We start from the raw sequence: 24,438 nt of genomic DNA, 5'->3' as shown, positions 1-24,438 counted from the left end.
GTAGCCGACCGGAACAACACATCCCTCAGCTGCTGCTGGATGATCGGGCCATGTTTAAAAAAAAAAGAGGGGGGGGGCGATAGAGCTAGTTCCAAAGCGACTGCGGGGCTCAGGAGTTTACTCAAAGTACTTTCTCGTAAGAAAGAAGACCAAGACCGGGCTGGAGGCCCATCCTCGACCTGTGACGGCTCAACAAGTACATAAAGTCCCAGAAGTTCAGGTTGGTCACGCTGCAGCACGTGCTCTGGCCAGCTGGAGGAGGGGAATTTTCTGTGATTGGATCTAGAGGATGCGTATTTCCACGTCCCCATACACAAAGGACACCGCAAGTTTCTGCGCTTTGTCGTTCCAGGGAATTATGCAGAGTCCTGCTTGACTCCATCGCAGGATGCGCTGTCCTGGGATCCAGACTCGACACGGTATCCTGCCTGGCGTCACCATCGGAGGAGAGGATATCGGCCATCTTGGGCAAAGTTCAACAGCTGTTAGCACTAAAGGTTGCCACGGTGAGGACCATCAAGTCTCTAATCTGCATGATGTCATCGTGCATATACCTAATTCGCCTCTGCTGGTTGCGGATGCGCCCTCTATAGGAATTCCTCATGCCTGTTGTGTCCAGGTGTAAGGAGGCTTCTAGGACAGAATCGCGCTCGACGAGGAGTTCTGTTGGTGGGCATGCGCTCTAATATTGTCAGAGGCACGGATTTCTAGAACCCCCCCCCGTACCAGGAGACCGTCACGATGGACGCTTGACTGGAGGTATGGGGAGCCCACACCAGACGTCTTCATGCCAGAGGCCTGTGGCTGCCAGAGGAGAAGACGCTACATATTTGCGTTCTGAACTACAGGCAGTGTTTTGGGGTCTCAAGTCTTTTCTGCCGTCCCTCAAGGACAAAGTGGTGAGGTTCTTCACAGACAATACCACCATCATGTTTTACATCTGGAACCGGGGGGGGGCACCAGATCCCCAGCGCTCTCCAAAGAGGTGCAGGACTTCTGGCACTGGGCCGTCGCCCAGGGGATGTTCCTCATTCCGTTTCACCTGGCAGGAGTAAAGAACACTGCTGCCGAGTCTCTCAGCAGGGAGCTGAGCTCTTGCCACGAGTGGGAGCTTCGGCAGGATCAAGTAGACATTTTCCTCAAATGGGGCAGTTCCCAGATCGATTTGTTTGCGACAGCGACGAACACCAAGTGCCAGAGGTTTGCCAGCATGGGGGATGCATTCTCATTCCTTGGGAAGGCCAGTTTCTGTATGCGTTCCCTCCGTTGCCACTACTACTTAGTAATCAGTGCACTCGGACGGTACCGGTGCAGGATGATCTTCGTTGCACCAGCGTGGCCGAGGCAGATCTGGTACCCGGACTGTGGTCGCGGATCTTCTCGCCACGGAAGGAGGTGCAATTCTACACCACGACCCGGGGTCTCTGAACCTGAAGGCCTGGCTCCTACAGCATTAGAGTTCAGTGGCTACGATCTTCCGGCAGACTTCAGGGAGGTACTTGCACAGGCCAGGGTGTTGTCTACATTGAAGTGCTACACATACAAATAGAAGCCCTTTGCGACTTGGTGCCGGTCGCAGAAGATCAACCCTCTCAGGGTCACAGCCCCTCAAGTACTTCTGTATTTACTGCCATTGGCTAAATCGCTAAATCGAGACTAGCTCACGTCCCCATCAAGGTACATCTGGTGGCTATCTCCCGCTACACCAGATCTCCGGGATGGTCTTCACTGTGGTCGCACCGTCTAGTCAAAGCGTTCATCAAGGGACTGTTCCGCTCGTTCCCAATGGTGAAGGCTCCGGCCCTAGCATATGAACTGAATGTGGTGCTGACTAGGCTCATGAGGGGCCCCCAATCGAGCTCTGCTCAAGTTTGTCGTGGAAGATCCAGGCCCTGTCCTGCAAATGGCCTTAATTGACTTTCCACGAGACGAGGGTGGTGCTGCAGGAGGACCCCTCCTTCATGCCCAAGGTTCTGTCGGAATTTCATCTCAACAAGCCATTGGTGTTACCTGTGTTTTTTCCGACACCTTTGTCGCCGTCTGAAAGGACTTTGGACGTGGCTAGAGCGCTGAAGTTTTATGTGGCCCGTACAAAGAGTTTCCGGAAAACTTCTCCGCTTTTTGTGAACTTTGGTCCTGTGAACCAGCCCTATCCAAGGCTTCCATTTCCAGGTGGCTCTGCGGCTGTGTCACTCATTGTCACCTGTTGGCAAACAGCCCGCTGCCTGGCCGTCCGAGAGCCCATTCTACCAGAGCGATCGCTGCTAGAACAGCGTTCCTGTCTAGTGTGCCCCTGCTGGACATTTGCAGGGCTGCTACGTGGAAGTCCACGCACACCTTCATGAAATTCTACTGCGTCGACAAGGATTCCAGGGAGGAGTCCAAAGTCGGGCAAGCAGTGCTGCGCAACCTGTTCGCTTGACGGTAAGCCTGGTGAGGAGGTAAGAAGTTGATTCTGTTGAGCCTTGCCACCTCCTGTGGTTGTGCATGTATGTGCTATGTATTCTTTATTCATGAGCACATGAATCCATGCCAGACCCCATGCTGGAGATGGAACAACTTACTTACATGTAACTGTTGTTCTCCAGCATGGGTCTGGCATGGATTCACATGAGATTTCCTCCCGCCTGCCCTTCTGCGGCTCTTCTACTGCAACTTTACGTACTACCAAATCTGAAGACGGCTGCCAGAGGAGGGTCTTAAGTAGAGGGCGGGCATTGGCTGGGGGCAGTATAACCGAGAGCTCAGTGATTGGTTTATAGTAGAAAGACAGTTTAGAAACAAAACTGAAACTGTTTTTTCTTTTACTGAGGATTCCCAGCCTGAGGACGGGGAATATTCATGAGCATGTGAATCCATGCCAGACCCATGCTGGAGAACAACACTTAAAGGTAAGTAACTTGTTCCTTACCTTCGTTCTATCATCCAGCTCACCCTTCCAAGGAAGAGGAGCAACTCCATAGACTGGATCATTGGGGAGAAGTATGTTTTAACATTGCCAGAACGAGCAACTTCACATTATAAGTTCAACTTTTCATCAGCTATGCTGGTCCCAGATAAGGTAGAGGCGTGTCCACGCAAACATTATGCAGGTGGATAATTTTATGCATATCGAAATGTTATACATTGTCATGAAAGGACGTTCCTGAAGGATTAAGAGTTAATTCTACCAGGGAAGTAATGACTATGTGCAAAAGAGAGAGATACTTGCCAAGCTGTAAAATGGTGTTCCATACATATGTTCTCAAATCAGTATTGCCTGGACACACTGTTGGGTCACGATGCCCATTTTGGAAGAGCGGCCCTACAAAACTGCTTAATACAAGATTCACAAGAGTTTGTTCTCCCTCCACCTCTATAAAGCATTGCTCTGGTAGCTTATCTAAGATGATGAATCCGTGGAAGGAGACAATCCATTAGGACAAAAAATGCTTTACCCCAGGTAATGTTCTTTCTGGTAGATGGTTCCTCCCACGGATTCCTCATTGCCCTCCCATCCTACCCGTCTGCTGTTAAAGAGTGCTCTCTCATTCCGTCTCTTTCAACACTTGTATAATTCCCCAGCACAGAGGGGAACTGAAGTAATAGGGAACGGTGCAAGCTTTTTATACCAACGCTGACTGTTGTGGAAAGATCTTTTTATTTTTTGTAGCTTTCCCTCCATAGTTTCCTACGGAACCCCATTCTTTTTGTTATTTATGTTCTTTTCTTGACTTTTTGATGTGAACATAAGCCATCCGCTTCACTTCTTTTTCCTTTTGCTCATTTGTGGATCGGGAAACTGATCTCCCTTTTTATCAGTACTCGGAAACTTTGTTTCCCTTTTTAATTCTTGTATTTTTATATTGCACACAGCATCTTACAATGCAGTGCAATTTTAATACTTTTGTATCACCATATCTTTTTAAGCATATGATTTTTGGTTACTTATGTATGTGCCTAAAGGCAAGCTGGTTGCAGCAGTTACATCGTTACTGTTTTTGCATTCCTTTTGGTGTGCACGCTAGTGTTTACCGTGTGGCTACTGCCCTAAAATGGCTGTGCCACGAGAGCTTCGCTTGTTCTTTGGCTAAATTGGGGTTAGGGGGCTGTAAAGGCACTAGGACTGTTTAGTTCCAGTCCACATCACTGGTTCCAGAAAGTCTGCTACTGGGTTGTCCCCGATTGATAAACTAACAGATGTTTGAACGTGTTTCTACTTGCTTCCAGCTTGCATTTTGGATAATAATAATAATTTGGCATTTATATAGCGCTACGAACCCTCAGGTCTCTGAGCGCTGCTTATTATTACCCATGGTGTGTGGTGGTCCTTTATTGACCTCGGAAGGATGAAAGGCTGAGTTTGGCCCTGCCGGGATTCGAACCTGCGTTAGCAGGCTCTGCACAGATGTCAAAGCGAGCACTCTACTTGCTGTGCCTCTTGACCGGCTAAATAAGACTCCTGCAGCCATTCTTCAGATCTACGTTGGAGCCAGGAATCCTTCGAAGAGGAGCAGCCTGTTGGTGACCTGAGGATGATTTCTGCAGTGGCCCAGCTTCCTCTCCAGCGACTTGCCTGATGAAGCCCTGCTCCTGTGCCTGATCCCCGAAGACCCTTGTTGGTGCTTTAACCCTTAGACTAGTGGGACCAACTAGTCTCAAAACCTTCTCGAGGATCAACCCCTCAGAGCCTTGGGAAGTGTCCCTGGACTACCCAGTGGACTGGCCAGCTTCCCTGTGGGCTACCTCCACAGAACTGTCACTGTTCCATATTCAAGCCCGGCTTCCTATATTCAAGGAAACATTTCCTTGAGCAATTTCTGTTAGGCAGAATTATATGCAGCATCCTTTGGGAACACCACACACAATTAAGACAAGTGACAGTACAGATTTACCTTTGGTACAAGCCTGTACTACATAGTTAAAGTGGTAGCTGTGGCTGAGCAGCCAGACTTATCTCAAGAGTAAGTGAGCAGTATCAAATAGTTACACAAAGGACAGCAATTACTATGATTCAGGCAAACACTGACTCAAGGTTTTCAAGTAAAAAAATATACATTTATTTCACTCTTCAGTTGTATAACATTACACTAGTATAAGCAGTTTAAAAATCACACTCTTAATACACCACACAGCCCCCAATAAGTTCCAGACAAGTTAAGCACACAAAAGGAAGTGGGAGCAAAATGGCACTACAGCAATTTAAAAGGGAGAGAAAGACAAAGTTAACAGAAATTGAATCACACCAACAGGTAAGTACTCAGGGTAATTGAACAAGAGAAACTACAATGATAGACTCGGGTAGAAAAGGCAAAGTCAACGGGTCAAAAGTCTTTTGTTCAAGATCACAGTTTAGGGTAGTTTGCGGTAAAGTTCGTGCTACGGATTCTGGACGAGGTTGGTTGGTAGAAAAGTAAGTTCAAAGAGAAGAGAAGGACAAGCCCTCGGTTTGGAGAAAGATTTCAAACACTTTCACCGCGGTTGAACAAAACAAGCAACCGGATTTGCACAGTACCCTAAAACGGAGAAGAAGCTGTAGCTGAGGCAGACATTCCTGGTAGTTCCTGCAAGCTCACGGTTCCTGAAGCGACTGTCGGACTGACAAGAAGTAGGAAGACTGGAGGGTCCTGCACTACCCAGGGAATAAACCAGCAGCAGAGCAAAGCAACGAATAAAAGAAGCGCTTCTTAAAACCCAAGCAGGGTCCGACCTTCCTGGTTATCCGGCCCACTGTAGCTCTGTACAGCGAATTCGACCAGAGGAGGGGTCCTGGCTTGCAGTTTTGGTGAACTGGTTGGTCCCACCAGCTCAAGGGAAGAAGTTTCCTGGAGGATCTTCTCTGTTGTCGGATTCTGAAGATTCGGACCTGCGGCAGGGCTTCACCGGGCGGTTCAGTCCTTGTAGGGGTCCTCTTCCATCAGCTCCTCTTTGGTTCTTTCGTTCCAGTGGTGACTCTGCCTTTCCAGTCCCAGAGACCTGCTTTTTATGTAGTTTTCCCCCATTCATACAGCCTGGCTGTCAATCACACAGCAGGGTGGCTGTCCTGGCAAGGACAGTTACCCAGCCAATCAAACAGGAGTGCAACTTGGGTTACCAAGGGAACCCATGGTAGGGGTCCTAAAACCCCTCCCTCAAATCCTGCCTACCCAGACTTTCAGGCGCCTTAAGGAGGGCTTCTGTGCAGAAGCCCGCAAAAAGACGGCGAACAAAGGGACCAGACCTGGATTGGCGCGCAGAGTAAAACATGAGAAAGACATTTATAAAAAGAAATGGCGGATAAACCCAGCCGGAACCGTAATAAAACATATATGGTCAAGCAGGTTTATGTTTGAGGCTAATATAATAGCCTAAAACAATACTGTGGTTATTTAACCGCGGTATAAAAAATAGGGTAGATACCACTGCCACCAGCCAAGTCTTAGTCTAACGGGAGCAAAACAATGCTCCAAGAGACACAGACAAAAAGGGATAAGAATGAACCCTTTCCAATACTCAATGTAAAATGGGTTGTACTGGGTCTGTGGTTTAAAGTGACTATCATAAAGTTAATGGCAACTTTATCTTTTCTGGGGGACAGTAGTCGGCCCCAGAAAATGGAGTCGGTGGGAAGTCTCAAAGACAACCCTGTGTCACTGCACTGAAGGTGCTGTGTAACACATGAAGAAATGATGCTATGGAGTAGGTGAGGCTCCATTGCCCAATATCACACAAAAAGTATGAATACACAAAGCAAAACACATGTAAGAGTGGGAAACATAAACCCTAGAAATCCAGCAAAGCTGCTGAGGGACTCATTAGGTAAGGGAAATTAGCCATTTATGAGAATTTTCCCCACCAGTTTCTGTGACTGTGACTTGAAGGACGCCTGCAAACTCTAATAGTCACTGGATTTCTCCTTCCTCCATCCTGTGAATTGTGCTGAAGAGGTCTGCATCTTTGGAATCTAGATTTCTTCGCCGCCATGCATTGCATTTTGCAGTTGCACCTGAGCAGAATCCTCAAACCTGCAGCACCCCCCTCCCCCCGGATAGCTCTTGTTAGGGAGAATTCTCTCTTTAGGCTGAATTTCCTAACCTAGTGAGTCCCCCAGCAGCTTTGCTGGATTTCTGGAGTTTGTTTTTTTCCTCCTGCCAAGAGTGAGACTCTTTTTTTCCCCCACTCTTGGACATGATTTATGGTATTCCTTTGACTGGTAATGTGTTTTATGGGCTATGGGGTCCTTCACTCCATAGGTTCTCATGTGTTTTTCCTATGTGTGTTACACAGCACCCTCCGTGCAGTAACACAGGGGTGTCATAGTGACACCCCACCATAGACTCCATACCCTGGGACTGACTACTGTCTCCCAGGGCATGTAAAGTCACCATTGGCTTTACTACTCCCAAATTATTAACAGAAACCAGTACAAACCATCATATTGTGGACGTACTGGTTGGGGCAATTCGATTGCCCCGGGGTCTGTTAGTCGAGGGGCACGTCTCCGTCCCCCCTGATCGAGTTTTGGCTGGTGGCAGTGGAAACTACTGGTTATATTCGACCGCAAATATTTCCCTATGGGATTTTCCCATTGTTCGAGGCTACCAACTTTAATTATTTAATTCTCATAGCCTCGAACATACCGTCGGTTTATTTAATTAATATTAATTCTCCGGTTGGTATTTTTTGCCAAGACTCGATTCTAAAATGGCGTTTGTGTTCTCTTCTGTGACTCCAACCCAAGTTGAGCCCTTTGTTCCACTTTTTGGCGGGCTTCTCCACAGAAGCCTCCAAAAGTGGTGCCACTCTGTCTGGGTACCACAGGGGGTGTGGGAGGGGGTTTAGGCACCCTGGACTGAGTTACCTTGGTAACTCAAGTCACACTCTTGTGTGATTGGCCCAAGTGGTGAGCCGGCCGGCTCACCACTTAGCATGTTTGATTGACAGCTAGGCTGAGTGGGGGTATGCTGCATAAAAGCAGGGCTTTGGGGACTGGAACTTCAGAAGTCGCCACAGGACCTGAGAATCCGACGAGGGAGAAGCAGAACGGACTCACCACTTCCCGACGACAGAGAAGATCTCCCGGCTGGAGAAGCTTCTTCCCCTGACTGGTGGGCACAACCAGTTTACCTTTCTTTCTTCGCACCCCAGCCCGGTTTGTGGTCGAACTGCCCGTGCCAAGCACCCCGGCAGCCGGATAGCCACTCACCACTGAACCGCGAATCAACGGACCGCTCCTTGTACCTGAGAAACTCTGCGGCTGGTTTCTTCCCTGGCAGTGCAACGGACTCCTGTCTTCCTCCACGACGAGATCCTCTCTTCCCCCAGACGAAGCACCGACTTGCATCCGCTCCCAGGAACAACTGCCCCCGCTGGAGCGTTCTCACCTCTTTAAGGTACTGTGTCCGCCAGGCCTCCCTTTCTAAAGATTGCAACAAGGTAATAATAACTCCTTAACCTTCTGGACTGGGCTGGCCGCCTTGACCCTCTAACTGGTCCCTTTCTTTGATCCAACTCCTTTTTGAACCATTGCAAGACTTTTGTGCACTGCAACCGTGTGACCTTGGACACATTTCGTTTCGATCCTCTTAAAGCGGATCCGGCCTACTGACTCTGAATTCACGGTTTTACTTTACCTTCCCCTCTTGTTCTGTTCTTGTAAAAGTGTTGGGATCTGTTTCAAGTTGTTCTCTGCTTTTCTCTCCCTTTTCAAAAACAAATTATTAGCGTGCCATCTACGTTAAGCGCTCACCGCTGTCTGAAAATAAGTGGGACTTTACTTAAGACTTGTCTAATATTCTTTTAAGGGAGTGTATATCTTTTAGTGACTGTTTTTTTCTAGATGTGGTTTTAAATAAATAATATCTCTTTTACACCAAGCCCTGGTCAGTGTTTACTTGTTCTATTGTGTTCTCTTGACCTATTGTGAATACTCTGTATACTGCCTAACTCTTCTTGAGGGAAGTCTGACTGCTCAGCCACAGCTACCAAGTGAATTTGTGTGGTACAGACTGCTACCAAGTGGGTTTACTGCCAAACACCTGTAGTCCTAAATCTTTTTCAGTGGTCCCAGAGGGAACTGCACAGGTTTCTGCCTAACAGCTCTCACTGGAAAAAAGGGCAGAAGATCGAGGCCCCAACAACCCCTTGCACTCCACCACCCCCAATGACTATAACAACATCTGGGAAAATCAGAGTCTGGGAGTAAGTAAGTGTACCTGTTTCTCCCTGTCCTTCATAGGATAATGTTGGTAACAAGTCCCTTTCTCTCACATCTCCCTTCTACTCCCCTTTGGCCATCAAACTTGGGTTGGGTACTCTGCCCGTGGTTAGCCCTGGGTCTGGAAGAAATTGTCTTTTAACTTTTAAATCGTTTCAATCTATTCTGAGCCACCACAATTCCATTGCATCTATTTGGAGAACCTGTGAGAAACCTGATGTAACCTGTGACATTTTGGCAATAGGCCCCATACATCTAAGGGTTTGGAATTCTAAAGTATAGGGAACTGAACTTGTGACTGGGTCTCACCATTTGAACTTCATCTGCACCACTTACCTGTTTTACACGGAAGGTATTTTTTTAAAAAAATGTTTTTATTCATTTATTTTCAAGATTTTCAAATAATCAAAAAATACATCACCAAAAGTTCAATAGAGTATAAAAACATAACACTCTACATTAAATAGTTAAGGAAATAAAAGTAATCCGAAGCATGTATAAATACTGAAACACCAGACATTTCAAAACCAATTACTAACCTTTCTTGAAATAAAATACCTAAACAAATTCTTACATTTTGAAAATTCCAACACAGAACAACACAAAAGACATAAAGACATCTCACAGACTCACACAAAACAGAACAAAAACAAGACTGACGAAGAATCCTCAATTAAAGCACATATACATTATCAGGTAGTCGGATCCAACAGGAACAACTAATCAACAGATACACAGTCACCATATAAATCCATTAAACGGCTTCCAAAGAGCTCGATATTTACTTTCCTTTCCTTGCCTCACAAACATCACCCGCTCAAAGTTCGATAATACTAACAGATCATTAATCCAATTCTCTACTCTAGGCTTCTTCCTCGTCTTCCATACCATTAGTATTTGCTTCACTGCAACCACAAGCGCTTTATCAATCCATTGTCCATATTGACGAGCAACCGCACAACGCCCCCTACCCGATAAAAGCAACACCTGCATAGGCATCCTGGGAAAACGTATAGACAAGACCGCCTCCAATCTATCTAGCATTCCCACCCAAAAATCTAACACCCGAGAACAATACCATAACATATGAATCAACGTTCCCTTCTCCTTCCCACATCCCCAACACAAGTCATCACCATCCAGTGAATGACCCTACTAGTATTGCATATTTTTTTTATAGAGTATTGTGTGATATTACTTGCTGATTTATTTTTTTCATTGTGTTCCAGAGGCCTAAATAAATATCTGTATTTCTCCAGCATGGAGTCTGGCATGGATTCACATGCTCATGAATTTTCCCAGTCGTCAGGCTGGGAATCCTTGGTAAAAGAAAAAATAGTTTCACTTTCACTTAAAAACTGTATTTCTCCGCTACACCAATCACTATCCTGTGGGTCATACTGCCCCCATCCAATGACGGTCCTCTCCCTAAACCCCTCTTCTGGCAGCCATTTTTACTGCACGCTTCAATGTGAGCAGTCCTCCAGTTTGCTCTCCGAGCTATTTGTGTTTTTGACAGGAAAAGTTCTACCTTTTTGTTTTAAAAAAAAAGGCTGCGTGCTCTTTTCTTCATCTGCCGACAGCGCAGATCTGTTGTTGGTGCACCTCCGTACCCCTCAAGGGCGAAGATCGTCAAAGATTCTACAAGGCCTTGATGGAGGAGAAGGAGGGAAGGGTCCCTTTTCAGGCCCTGCACCAAGTGCGGGCTACAGAATGTTTGTGGAGGACAAGCACCTACAATGCCTCTACTGCCTGCACCCGGACCACAGGAAACTAGAGTGTGAGATTTGCCATGGGTTTTTGAAGAAAACGAAGAACAGGAACGATAGACTGGCAGCATGGCTTAACGCCAAGGCCTCTGACCCGTGCTCCGAGCAGGGTCATGCCTCACCCCTGATCGGCCGGTCCGAGGAGCGGTCTTCTAAGTCCTTTGAGGGTGCCTCATCCGTGGGAGCCCAAGACAAGGCCAAGAGTCGCAAGTCTGAGTCCACGTGATTCGCCGCGGAGGCGGGGTCCCAAAGTAGATAGGGCGTGATCAGCATCACCTTCCTCCTCCATTGTCAGCCTACCATCAATCTCCTCTTCAGAGAGGAAGTCATCTACCCCGGGTAAACTGTGTGAGAAATCCGAGAAGCCGCTGGCGGAGGAAAAAAAGCCAGAACAACCCAAGCATGTTCAACTGGCACAGGCTAAGACCTCGTCGGCGACCCCGTCAACGACTGCTACTGCCACGACCGCTAAGGGCGCTGATCCTGCGAGGGTAGCTCCTACGGCTACAAAAGTGTCCCTACCCCCAAGGCGTGACATTGCCGCAGTGGCAAAGTCTACAGGCACGCCAGAAGGGGTGAAACCGGCTCAGGCCCTGGTTCAATACCCTCAGGGTGGGCGAGGAGACCCCGAAACAGCCCTCCCAGGCTGTTTCCCAAACCATGGCAGTCTGTTTACGGACAATGAAGATCAGGAGTCCTTACACACGGTCCACAAGGACGTTGAAGAGCAAGACGACAGCGGCGACTATGGTGCAGGGCCTAGTTTTACTGTCCTGCCTTCTCAGCCGGGGGACATTTACTTGCATATTCTGTCGGCTCTACACACCTTGGTGTCAGAGATCCAGGTGAGGATCCCTCCAGCTCCGGTACCTGTGGTCCCCCAGGTCCCTGATGAGCCTCCAAAGAAGAAGACTTCTTGACGTCGTTGAACCTGGAGGACGTCTATTTCCACATCCCCAAGAGAAAGCAAAAGTTTCTATGTTTCGTGGTGCAGGGACAGCACTGCCAGTTCAATACTCTACCTTTCGGCTTGAGGTCACCCCCTGGGTGTTCACAAAATGCCTGGCACCATCTACGGCCCATCTACATCTACAGGGCATACGTGTATACTGTACCTGGACGACTGGCTGATTCGTGCCCGCTCGCGGGAGCTGGTCGACGGGCACACGTAGACGACCATCCGGTTACTGACAGATCTGGGATTCTCCTTCAACTATCCAAAGTCCTGGTTCACGCCATCACAGAACTTGCTGTTCCTAGGCGCCAGAATTAATACGGTGTCTTGCCTGGCGTCGCCCTCAGAGGAGAGGATATCAGCCATTAAAGTAAAGGTGCAACGGCTGTCGTCGAAGAAGACGCCCACAGTGCAGGCCATCAAGTCATTACTGGGCTTGATGTCATCCTGCATATACCTTGTCTGGCTCTGCTTGGTTGTAAATGCAACCCCTACAGGAATTCTTGGATGCTCACTGGATACAGGTGTCCGGAAGCATCCGTCAGGCGATAGGATGGTGGGGCGTTCGCTCCAACATTGCCCAGAGCACGGGATTTCAAAACCCCCCCCCATACCAGGAGACCTTCACCACGGACGCTTCCCTGGAAGGCTGGGGGCCCCACACCAGACGTCTGCGTGCCAGAGGCCTCTGGCTGCTGGAGGAGAAGCATCTTCATATTAACATCCTGGAGCAACAGGCAGTGTTCTGGGCCCTCAAGTCGTTCCTGCCATCTCTGAAGGGCACGGTTGTGAGGATCTTCACGGACAACACCACCACCATGTTCTACATCAGGAAACACGGGGGCACTCGATCCCAGGCGCTTTCCAAAAAAGTGCAGGACTTGTGGTGCTGGGTCGTCGAACAGGGGATGTTCCTTATTCCTCTTCACCTGGCGGGAGTCAAGAACACCATTGCAGACTCCCTCAGCAGGGCACTGCACTCCTGCCAGGACTGGGAACTTTGTCATGATCAGGTGGACCGCCTCTTCGTCAAGTGGGGCAGGCCCATGATCGATCTATTTGCGACGGCGGCTTACTCCAAATGTCAGATGTTTGCCAGCAGATTCCACCAACCGAGGAGCCTGGGAGATGCATTCTCTTTCCCGTGGCAAGGGCTGTTTCTGTACACGTTTCCTCCATTCCCTGTCCTGCTACGAGTCATCAACACACTCAGATGGTGTCAATGCAAGACACCGAGGCAGATTTGGTATCCGGACCTTCTCAGTCTGTTGGCGTTGATCCAGTCAAGGTGCCAGTTGTTCCGGATCTTCTTACCAGAGAAGGAGGCGCAATCCTTCATCATGACCCAGGATGGCTGAAGTTTGGAGGGTATGAGTTGCCAGCGGAGTGCAGGGAGGTCCTCGCCAAGGCCGGGGCGTCGATTTTGTAGTGCTACAGCCACAAGTGGAAGTGTTTTGCTACATGGTGCCTGTCACAGAAGATTACCCCTTTGAGGGTCACGGCCCCACAGATTCTGCCATATTTGCTATCCTTGGCCAAGGCCGGACTGGCGCATGCCTCCAAGGTACATCTGGCTGCCATCTCCCACTATATCAGTTCACCAGGAAGATCTTCACTTTGGTCCTACTGCCTCATCAAGGAGTTTCTCAAAGAACTTTTCAGATCTGTCCCACCGGTGAAGGCCCCGGCGTGGGAATTCAATGTGGTTCTGACAAGGCTCATGGGGGCCCCCTTCAGGCCTGTGCATCAGGCCCCGCCAGGTTTCGCTACTGGAAAACGGCTTTCCTTGTGGCCATCAACTCTGCCAGAAGGGTGAGATCCGGGCCCTATCCTGCAACAGTGTATAACTGGGGGGGGGGGGTGGTAGCTGCCGATTTGGAATTGGAACATACCTTCAATGTTGTATGTTATAGTATTCTGATATAGCTAGATCAGTGTTCTAAGAAATCACCAAAGACCCAACATGCGAGTATTCATCTAGTGCTCACATGCAATAAAGTGCTGAGGCTAGTTTGGAATAAATCACAATCCTATTCATAGTCTCATAGGTATCAAAGAAATTACATGAATTTAATTTCATGTTATAAAGTAAAATGATATTAAGACAGTTAAGGTAATATGTCCTTCATTTTGCATAGCTAAATGATACGAAGAGTATGCATATACATGAGGACCCACATCAAAACTGAACATTGGTCTCAGAATTGTGTGACATAAGTTATTTACATATGGACAGAAAGGACATTACTTTACAATCGAAAGAACCATCCATTGAGTTCAAACAAATCAAAAATAATTAATTGCAATACAGCTGTTGAAGTGCATTGGTGGAACTCAGTAACAGCAATTTTTCAAAAGCAAATGGAGAGAAAAAAAGCTGCGGACAAACAATGTAAAAAAGTCTAATGATGAACAACTTCCTTCTAATAGTAGTTCTAGAAAAAAGGGTGTTCTAGGTAAGGAGGATGTTCAAAGTCCAAGGGAACAATCAACCGGGTTGATGTCCTATAGGATAAATCACTTATTTTCATAAAAAGAGAAGGAAGGAGGTGTTTCACAGTAGTTTGGTAATAACCAATCCTTGGTCTACGTCGGGAAAAAGCTTCCCAGATTTTAGCTGGTGGTGGGGCCTGCTTCAGGGACGTTTCGGCTTCCAGGTATGGTGCCTTCTTCTGGGCCGCTGGATTGTGTTACCCTTGTGCTTTTGGATCTGGACTGTGTGTGGAGAAGGGGAAAAGACTTGCATCAATTGCGTTTATTCGGGCTCCCCAGTAAGGGCCAACTGGTGTTCTTAATACACAATACTTCTGATGGTATCCATGGGGAGTCTCTGCATAGGTGAACCTCAGTGCAAGCTCGTCCGTGGTCCACGTGATCAGTGGGGTGAGTATCTGTGTGCCAACTTGCCGGTGGGCTTAACACGTTTGGCCGCTGGTATGGCTGCTGGCATGTGTGTTCTGGTGGTTTAATCCATGATTAGCGTTGAGTGCTCACAGAGCATGGCCCTGCAGCTCCAGGGGCGCTGATATCAACATGACCGAAACGGGCTTAATGAACTGTGACCGTGTGTTGCTGTAAACGGTCCGCGCTTCGTCTCAGAGTTCAGAGCAGGATCAAAAAGCAACCGTACCTGACTTTTCACTAATCGAGGGTGGTGCTGCATACGCACCCCTCTTTCATGCAGAAGGTTCCGTCTGAATTCCACCTTGATAAGCCGTTGGTGTTACCTGGTTTTTCGCCTAAACCTTTGTTGCCGACGGAAAGGGCCTTGCACTCGCTGGACGTTGCTCGTGCCCTTAAGTCTACGTGGCATGCACAAATAGTTTTCAGAAGACTTCACAACTGTCCTGTGAACCATGGGAAGGCCTTGTCCAAGGCTTCCATTTGAAGATGGCACTGCAGCTGCATCACGCACTGTCATCGGTTTGCTAACGGTTCGCTGCCCGGCAGTCTGAGAGCTCACTCCACCAGAGAAATCGCTGCAACCACAGAATTTCTGTCTGGTGTCTGGTGTGCCCCTGTTGGACACCTGCAGGGCTGCTACCTGGGGGTCCACGCACACCTTCATGAACATCTACTGCGTCGACAGAGATACCAGGGAGGAGTCCAGAGTCTGCCAAGCAGTGCTACGCAACCTCTTCGCTTGAGCTGAGCCTATTCCAGAGTTGAGATTTAGTTGCTTCTGTTGAGCCCTGTCAACTCCTGCGGTTTTGTAATATAGTACTGCTATGTATTTGTTACTCATAAGCATATGAATCCATGCCAGACCTCATGCTGAGAAGGTTTAAGTTACTTAACTGTAACTATTGTTCTCCAGCCTGGGTCTGGCGTGGATTCACATGCGTACCCTCCCTCCGGCCCCTCTGTGGCTCTTCTTGGTCATACTGCCACTTTACCTGCTTACCAAATCTGAAGATGGCTGCCAGAGGAGGGGCTTAGGGAGAGGACTGCCATTGGATGGGCGTAGTATGACACGGAGGACAGTGATTGGTTTAGAGGAGAAAGACAGTTTTTAAGTGAAGGTGAAACTGTTTTTACTTTCAGAGGATTCCCAGCCTGACGACAAGGAATATTCATGAGCATGTGAATGCATGCCAGACTCATGCTGGAGAAAAATAGTTACAGGTACGTAACTTAAACCTTTTATAACTGACTTTCTAATTAGAATTATTGTGTATTATCCTGATGGACTCTTTGTGGGCCCTTGACCACATTCACACACTCCTGAGACAAAGCATCAACTGCTCTCCATTGCTACCTTGATTGGGTTTTGGCTAAACTCTCCAAGCTCCCTTTTTCACCATAACCTGGATGGCCTGCTAAAATATCTGCACTGGGCCAGATTCTACAGATGCTTCTTAACACTGACGTCACGTCGGGACTCTGGTGTGAAGAGCTCTGTGGACCTCGATGCTGGTGCTGTACTTTGCTGTTGAAATTGTTTCCAAGGTCTGGAAACTGTGGGAGGAACATCCACCAGAAAGAACATTACCAGGGGCAAACCATTTCTTCTTCTAATGGATTACGTCCATGGGGAGTAAGTAATTTGTTTAGTGCCAATGATACCAATTACGGGAACTGGGGCGTGGTTTCTATGCATGACTAGATTGCAGTATAAACTAGCCTGCTTTGGTATATGCAAATAATACATTATTTATCTTTGCACATTCTTTAATAAGCTACAATGACAAATTACATGTATTTTTCTTTTTACACTTTTACATTGAAAAGAAACGCTGCCAGTGTTATAGGACTAGCGTGCATTGAAGAAAAGATTTATTCATGTGTGTGATGGTGTCAATTTCTTTTTTATTTTAGCCCTACTGTTTCAGATACAACCTGCATAGCTTTGGGCCCAAAACAAACTAAAGTCACTGAACAGAGACAACTAGTCACCTGTATCCTGTGTCAAGAAGAGCAGGAATCTAAAGCAGACAACAAGGCAATGGTTTTAGCAGCATTTGTTCAGCGGTCAACAGTATTATCGAAGAACCGAAGTAAAGTTATTCAGGACCCTGGTAAGACCTAATGTGCACTGGAAACTCAACATTAGAATGCCATTTAAAAGTAGTTTAATTCATTTTCTAGCAGCAAAAGGCCAACATTTAGTCGATATGTAAAAGGGCTAGTTCGCAAATAGAATTATTGGTGTGTTTAGCCATCATGCAGTGGCATAGCTTTGGGATACTGGCTCTGAAAACGTTTTGTTGATAGCCAATGCTTAAATTCCATTTTGCCTTTTAGATCTTGCTGCAAGCTTCAACTTTTGCAGCATTTGGTTTCAGTTTGCGCTTAGGGACGCATATTGATCGGAATTCTTATGTCATTACACCCACATCGCTATACTGATTCAGTGGTGGTAGGCCTGAGTTAAGGGATATGTGGGTAGAATGTTGATGCTGATGGTTGCGGTTGATACACAGCCCTTCATGGTAGTGGCCTAAACACCCAATTGATTAATTGGGATTCATCCTATGCTTCTGTCTGAAGTGTTCAATATTGGTGTTCTCACAGAATAGTGTCGGTTTTCAACTACACATCTAAAATGCATGTTCCGAGCATTTTGGTCCTTTTGATAGCTCTTTATATGTTAGTGGGGTCAACAAATCTTTCTCAATGTGTTTAAACTAACAGAAATTCCTCTATGCATACTTTACTTGTCACGGTAAAATAGCTTTCAATGACAGCTAGATTTTTCAACTTGTTGACCTCTGAAAAATTGTTACTCTTGTTTTTTCAAGATTTACATTGCTTACCAAAAATATGGTATGTGAATTATGGGGCCTTGACATACTTTCTAAAAGTACATTGATGAGAACAGTTCCTCACCGGACTTGAATGGGCATGCATTTTTGAGATTGGCACATTATATTGAGAACTCTTTTCCTAATGTTTCTGTGATGTATAAAGATTCACGTGGAAGTGGTGAGACACAGCATTTACTGTTGACTTCTTCTGAATGTAAGGGGCTGTTTCGATGTTATTTATTTAGACTATTTATTGATCACCTTCCAAAAAGGTACACAAATAAACGGTACCGAAACGTTTAGCAGCGAAAAAATGAGCTTCCCCTTTAAATTTAGTTCAGCATGTGGAGGTGAGTTCTCGAGCATGGGAACACCCCATCCTCTGGTGCCTCACCTCAGTCTCTTTTTCCGCACAGAAGGTGTCAGACCTGGCAGCCAGCAGAGAGACTTTTTTAGCTTCCTGCACTTCCCTTCAGTGCCTTACCTCCCCAGCGCATGTCGGCCGCAGGAGGCGTTGCGAGATGTGCCTCTTGCGACCGCGTGTTCGCGGCCTCGGACCCCCATGCACTCTGTCTTGAGTGTTTGGGGCCCGACCACCACTGGGACTCATGTGCGGCCTGCAGCGCTCTCGGTCACAGGGCATTGAAGTTTCATTTGTTGTGGTGGAGGGAGATCTTCCACACTTCTCCACCCCACCTTAAGGACTCTTTCTCTGGGACTTCTCATCAAGACAAGGTAGGACCTCTGTTCAGCATGGCTCCACTGCACGGAGACTCCTTCCCCGGGGTTCCCACGGATCAGGCTTCCTTGCATTCAGGTTCTGGCAGTCCACGGCTACCGGCTCCCAGGCAGAGGGGTTTCAGGGGCACTAACAGGTTGTCCATGGAAGGGCGATCAGGCTCGTCCTCTTTTTCTACCCCACCCACGGGTAAGGGATCGTCGGGTGCCACCTCCAATAGTCGTTCCTCGGCTAGATCCAGCACTGCTACTGGCACAGGTTCCGAGGGCTCCCAGCCTACCAGAGTATGTTTCGAGGCTGTCACTCAGGGCGCTTTGACTAACGGCCGTCCGGCTGAGGGCTCAGCACCTACCAGAGGTAGACGCCTCTGCTTCGGATTGAAGACCCCAGCTGTATCCTGTGACTTGAGACCTTTTCTAGCTCAGAGCCGTTGCGCCCTCCCTGCCAGGGCGTGGGGCAAGGCTTCAAAATGGCAGAGTGGCACATGACAGGGCCATCTTGGATCCGGCTCAAGGCCTGCCAGTGCTTTCGCTCATCGAGGGGGCTTTGCAGGATGATTCCAGCCCCCTTCCCTCTGGAAGCAGCAGCAGCATATCCTACGGTGCAGGGTTTTGGTCCCCTCAGAGGTACATCCACCAGTCAGAGACTTACAGCTACGTGCACCCAGCGCTTTGACCAGGAGCGGAGGCCTAGCGCCTCGGAGGGCAGGGCCCCTAGGGTCCCGGCGGCTGGTAAGGACCACTTCTTTGAACAGTTCCTCTTCCTCATGTGTTCCCCATCAGATGAAGGGGCTCTTGAAGGACATTGAGAAGGAGGTCATCCCCCAGACTGTGCCACCCCGGCCCCCTTCCCTGGGTACTGCTCCTGTTCCGCCGGCGATTCTGGTGCTGGTTCCTCCACCGTTGCAGGCCCTACTGGTCGTACCGACCCCTCCACATCCTCCTGTATCACCAACACCCTCTCCTCAACAGCCGTTGGACTTGTCTGCAAGTCTGGTACATGTGTCCCAGGGCCCGGATTCCTCTCAGCCTGTGAAAAGTGGGTGGGGGGGCGATAACGGGGACGACGATGACACACAGGACGACAAGTCCTCAGCATCAGGCCTTTCATGACCACCTTCTGGGCCTGGCACAGTTCTTTTGGGGGGTCGCTCTTCCTGAGAAAGCCCCTCAGTTGTCGAGGGTGCTTGCAGAGGTCTTGAGTAAACCCACTCCGGTCCTGCATTCCCTTCGAGAGGGATGGTACTGCAGGTGGTGCGGAAGTTTCTGGAAAAAGCCTGGGGCCAACGCCCAGATGAACAAGAAGTTGGACGTCAGGTTCAGGGTGATGGACGGGAGGCCAATCCTCCTTGCCTCCCACCCGCAGCCCCGTTCCACTGTGGTGGATGCGTCCTAGCTTTATTCCAAGCCATCGTCTAAGTCTTCCTCCACAGGATCCACCTTCAGTTGCCTCTACAAGGATGGCCAGGTCCTTGGGGAAGCGCTGTTACTCCATCTCAGGGCTGCATCTGCGGCAGGCCAACACGGATGCCATCTTGGCTGCGGCTAACCAGAAGCTGTGGTGGGAGCTTGGGAATTTCTGCCCGACCTCTTTTCGGACAAACAAGCCTCCTTCATGGCCTGGCTGGAAGATGCTCGGCCATTGCACAGGACCTCATGAAGTCTTCATTCTCCAGCATGGGGTCTGGCATGGAGTCACTTGCTCATGAATATTCCCTGTCGTCAGGCTGGGAATCCTTGGTAAAGACAAAATCAGTTTGTTTCACTTCTGAACTGTCTTTCTCCTAACAACCAATCACTGGTCTCTCGTTATACTGCCCCAAGCCAATGACTGCCCTCTACCTAAGCCCCTCCTCTGGCAGCCATCTTCAGATTTTTACCACACGTTCAAGTGTTGGGAGTACTTGTGCTATAGCTCTCGAGCTTTTACAGCGTTTTGAGATTTTTCTAAGAGTTTTGTTCAATTTTTTCAGTCAATCAAACCTCAAGCTCCATCAATCCAACTTCCGATTAACAGGGACCCGTTTTCGGATTGTTCAGCACCCCTCAAGGGCGAATTTCATCGAGTTTCTTCTTGGGGGATTCCAGAAGCTTCTTGAAGGCCTACGCCGCAGACATGGCAGATGAGTAGGACGACTCTGTACCTCTCTTCAAGGTTTGCCCCGGCTGCAACCTGCAGAATGTCTTTTCGGACGACGGACATTCCCTGTGCCTTTACTGCCTGCACTTGGACCCGACGCACGTGGAGGACTGTGTGTCTTGTCAGGAGATGGTACTCAGCCTGCTGAAAGACCGGCGCAGGCGTCTCAACGAGTGGCTGCAGGCCAAGGTCCCTGCTCTGAGTGAGTCCCGGTAGCATGCCTCCCCTGCCCAGAAGAAGAAAGGTGAGCGGTCTTCTAAGAACTTCGAGGGCGCTCCTCCCGTGGGGGCCCAACATAAGTGTTAGGCAGAAACCTGTGCATTTCCCTTAGGGACCATTGCAAAATATTTAGGACTACAGGTGGTTGGCAGTAAACCCAATTGATAGCAGTCTGTACCACCCAGATTTACCTGGTAGCTGTGGCTGAGCATTCAGACCTCTCTCGAGATGGTCAAGATAAGTTAGGCAGTATATAGAGTATACACAATAGGTACAGAGATACAGTAGCACAAGCAAACACTGACCAGAGCTTTGGTGTAAAAAGTATATAATTATTTATTTAAAGACACACTTGTAATTTACACTAGCAGAAAAAGAGGTACGTAAATTCAACACAGTCACTATTATATATATAGAACCCTAATTACTTATTAGACAAGTCTTAGTGAGAAACACCACTTATTTTCAGACAGAGGTGAGCGCTTAACATAAGATGGCACTCTAATAAGTTATTTAAAAAGGGAGGGAAAAAGGCAGAGTTATGAAAGCACACAAATCTCAATACTTTTCAAAGAACCACAGTGAGGCAGGTTAGGCAAAGTCTACTGGAGAGCAAGGAAGTTCAAATGCCAGGCCCACTCTTAGAGAGAGCAAGCGAAATGTGTCCAGTATCACACAGTGGGGTTATGCCCAAAGAGTCTTTGTAAATAGTTCACAAAAGGTTGAGATCAAGTCAGGAAAAGTTAGTTAACAGGCCCCAGGCTAACGCAGGTTAGAAAGTCAAGGATTTACTGTCACCCCGAACGATCTGTAGCAAGAGAAGCCAGGCGGGACACAGCCCCTGAAATGGGAAGAACGCTCCAGCGTGGGCAGTTGTTCCTAGCAGCGGGTGCAAGTCGGTGTTTCGTCCAGAGGAGGAGGAGGTCTCGACGTGGAGGAAAGATGAAGGTCGTTGCACTGCCAGGGAAGAAACCAGCCGCGGAGTTTCCCGGTTACAAGGTACTACCCTTTTCTTCGCGGTAGTGGTAAACCGTGGTATTCCGGTTGCCGGGGTGCTTGGCACGGGCAAGGCGGCCACGAGATGGTCCAGGAAGGCGAATTTCGGGCAAACTGGTTATCCCCACCAGTCAAAGGAAGAAGACTCTCCGGACTGGAGATCTCCTCTGTCGTCGGGAAAAGTGGTGAGACGATTCAGCAGGGCTCCACCGGTGGTGTCGTCGTTGCAGGTCGGCTCGGCTTCTCCCTCCTCGGATTCATTAGGTCCTATGGCGACTTCTGAAGTTCCAGTCCCCAAAGCCCTGCTTTTATGCAGAAAACCCCCATTCATTCAGCCTAGCTGTGACTCAAACATGCTAAGTGGTGAGCCGGGCGGCTCACCACTTGGGCCAATCACACAAGAGTGCGACTTGAGTTGCCGAGGCAACTCAGTCCAGGTTGCCTAAACCCCCTCCCACACCCCCTGTGGTACCCAGACAGAGTGGCACCACTTTTGGAGGCTTCTGTGGAGAAGCCTGCCAAAAAGTGGAACAAAGGGCTCGACTTGGGTTGGAGTCACAGAAGCGAACACAAATGCCATTTTGGAACCAAGTTTTGGCAAAAAATACCAACCGGTGAATTTATATTAATTTAATAAACCAGCGGTATGTTCGAGGCGATTTTAAAAAGTGGTAGCCTCGAACAATGGGAAAATCCCATAGGAATATATTTGTGGTCGAATATAAAAAGTAGTATCCACCAGCCAAAACTTGGTCCGGGGGAACTGGACAGTGCCCCCTCGAACAACAGACCCCGGGGCAATCGAATTGCCCCGACCAGTACGTCCATAATATGATGGTTAGTCTGTTCACAATTTAAGACTAGTAAAGCCAATGGTGATTTTGCATGCCCTGGGAGACAGTAGTCGGTCCCAGGGTATGGAGTCTGTTTGGGGGTTGCTACGACACCCCTCGGTTACTGCACGTAGGGTGCTGTGTAACCCACATATCAAAAACACATGAAACCCTATGGGGAAAAGGACCCCATAGCCCATAGAACACATACAAAGTCAAAGGAACACCTCAAATCATGTCTAAGAGTGGGGGAAAAAAGAGTCTCACTCTTAGCAGGAGAAGAAATAAACCCCAAAAAATCCAGCAAAGCTGCTGGGGGACTCACTAAGTTTGGGAAATTAGCCTTTACATAGAATTCTCCCTTACAATAAGGCTAAGCACTGCAAGTCCGCTGCCACCGGGAGCGCCGTTGCAACAGGCTCTGCGGCGGCTATGGCGAGCACAGCGTCTCCAGCGCCTTTGACCACAAGCCAACACTCAAGTTCTTCCAAGAAGAGGAAATTGGAGAAGAACCAGACAGGCCCTACGGAGAAGGCCATGGGGAAGCGGGGCTCAGACCCACCCCGTAGGGTGAAGGACTCAGGCTTGACCAAGGTCATGAAGGCCCAGGTTCATCTGGCAAAGGCCCCTTCCATCGAAGGAGTGTGGCGTCCCTCGCGAAGGCCGCTGTGGCGGGTCCGCAGGGCACGGCCCGAAGGCAAGAGTATACCTGCCTACAAGGAGGGAGTCCTCTTTTTAACCCATCAAAAAGGCACCGGAAAAGATGATGCCTATCATTTCCACTAAACAGTCTCCCCTGGTCGCAGAGAAGGGGGGGGGGTCACGGTAGTCCTTCAGGGCTCGGATATCTCCTCTGAGAAGGAGCTTACCAACCTCTGGACCCTCCAGGAGGAATGGTGCGTCGAGAGCAGGCCCTACGGGAAGGATCCCGACGAGGGCGACGACGAGGAGACTGACGAGGAGCAACAGGGTGTTGAGGGCGTGGAGGACCAGCCTAAGCCGCAAATGTCCTCGCCTCCATCGCCGCTACCTCAACAACCACCTCTGCAAACCACCTGGTGATATCTCGGTGGACATTGTCACTGCTCTGCATACCCTATGCTCGGAAATCCGAACGAGGATGCCTCCTGCGCCGGCGCTCCTACCTGCGGTGCTGAGACCGACGAGATAGGCTCGTTTCACGCCATGATCTCGAGGGCCTCGGAGCTGTTCAAGCTTGTCCCTGAGGAGAAGAAAGAGGGTTTCCTTTACAAGTGCCGCGAGGCGAAGAGGAAGACCGTACTTTCGATCCCGCTTTTGGATGACATTTGGGACGTGTGGTTGTCCCTCATCAACAACCCTTCCTCGTCCCTGCCGAAGAGGTATCGTTATGAGGAGAAATACAGGGTGCCGGACTCTGCGCCCAAGTGCTTACGGTCCTAGCTGTCTCCGGACTCTATGGTTTCAGCGGCGGCAAAGAAGAAATCTTCGGGCGCCTCCTCGTCGGCGGCCTCCTCCTCCTCCCCCACCCCCGGACAGTGAGGGGAAGAACTTCGATGCCATTGGCCGAAGAGTTATCATGTCGGCAGTGACGACCATCAAGGCCGCAAACGCCCTCGCCATCGTGGCGCATTACAACAGGGAGCTTTGGTTCAAGATGTCTCCCCTGCTGGACTTCATTCCTGACAACAAGAGGGCGGAAGCTTTGGAGATCCTACAGGAAGACGAGGTGGCATCGGACTACGCCATTACAGTGGCTATGGACATCGCCGACACGGGATTCCGCCAAATGGGCAATGGCGTGTGCCTTCGTCAGCGGTGCTGATTTAGGGCCACTAATTTCTGCCAGGATGTTCAGTCGAAGGTGTTGGACATGCCCTTCGGGGA

General features: G+C 48.9%; 1 protein-coding gene across 3 annotated transcripts in view; it reads left to right on the top strand.

The window, feature by feature from the left end:
* UBR2 (ubiquitin protein ligase E3 component n-recognin 2) overlaps window positions 1-24,438 on the top strand; it is a 2,523,611-nt gene that overhangs the window by 1,644,467 nt on the left and 854,706 nt on the right. For all 3 annotated transcript variants that reach the window (XM_069608499.1, XM_069608498.1, XM_069608497.1), the window contains one exon: window positions 16,718-16,917. In XM_069608499.1, coding sequence (XP_069464600.1) covers window positions 16,718-16,917 — 200 coding nt within the window. The remainder of the gene's footprint in view (window positions 1-16,717; window positions 16,918-24,438) is intronic.

The sequence above is a fragment of the Ambystoma mexicanum genome, chromosome 4q, assembly GCF_040938575.1.
Source record: "Ambystoma mexicanum isolate Mex_15411 chromosome 4q, UKY_AmexF1_1, whole genome shotgun sequence".
NCBI lineage: Eukaryota > Metazoa > Chordata > Amphibia > Caudata > Ambystomatidae > Ambystoma > Ambystoma mexicanum.
This window is presented reverse-complemented; position numbering and strand designations above follow the sequence as displayed.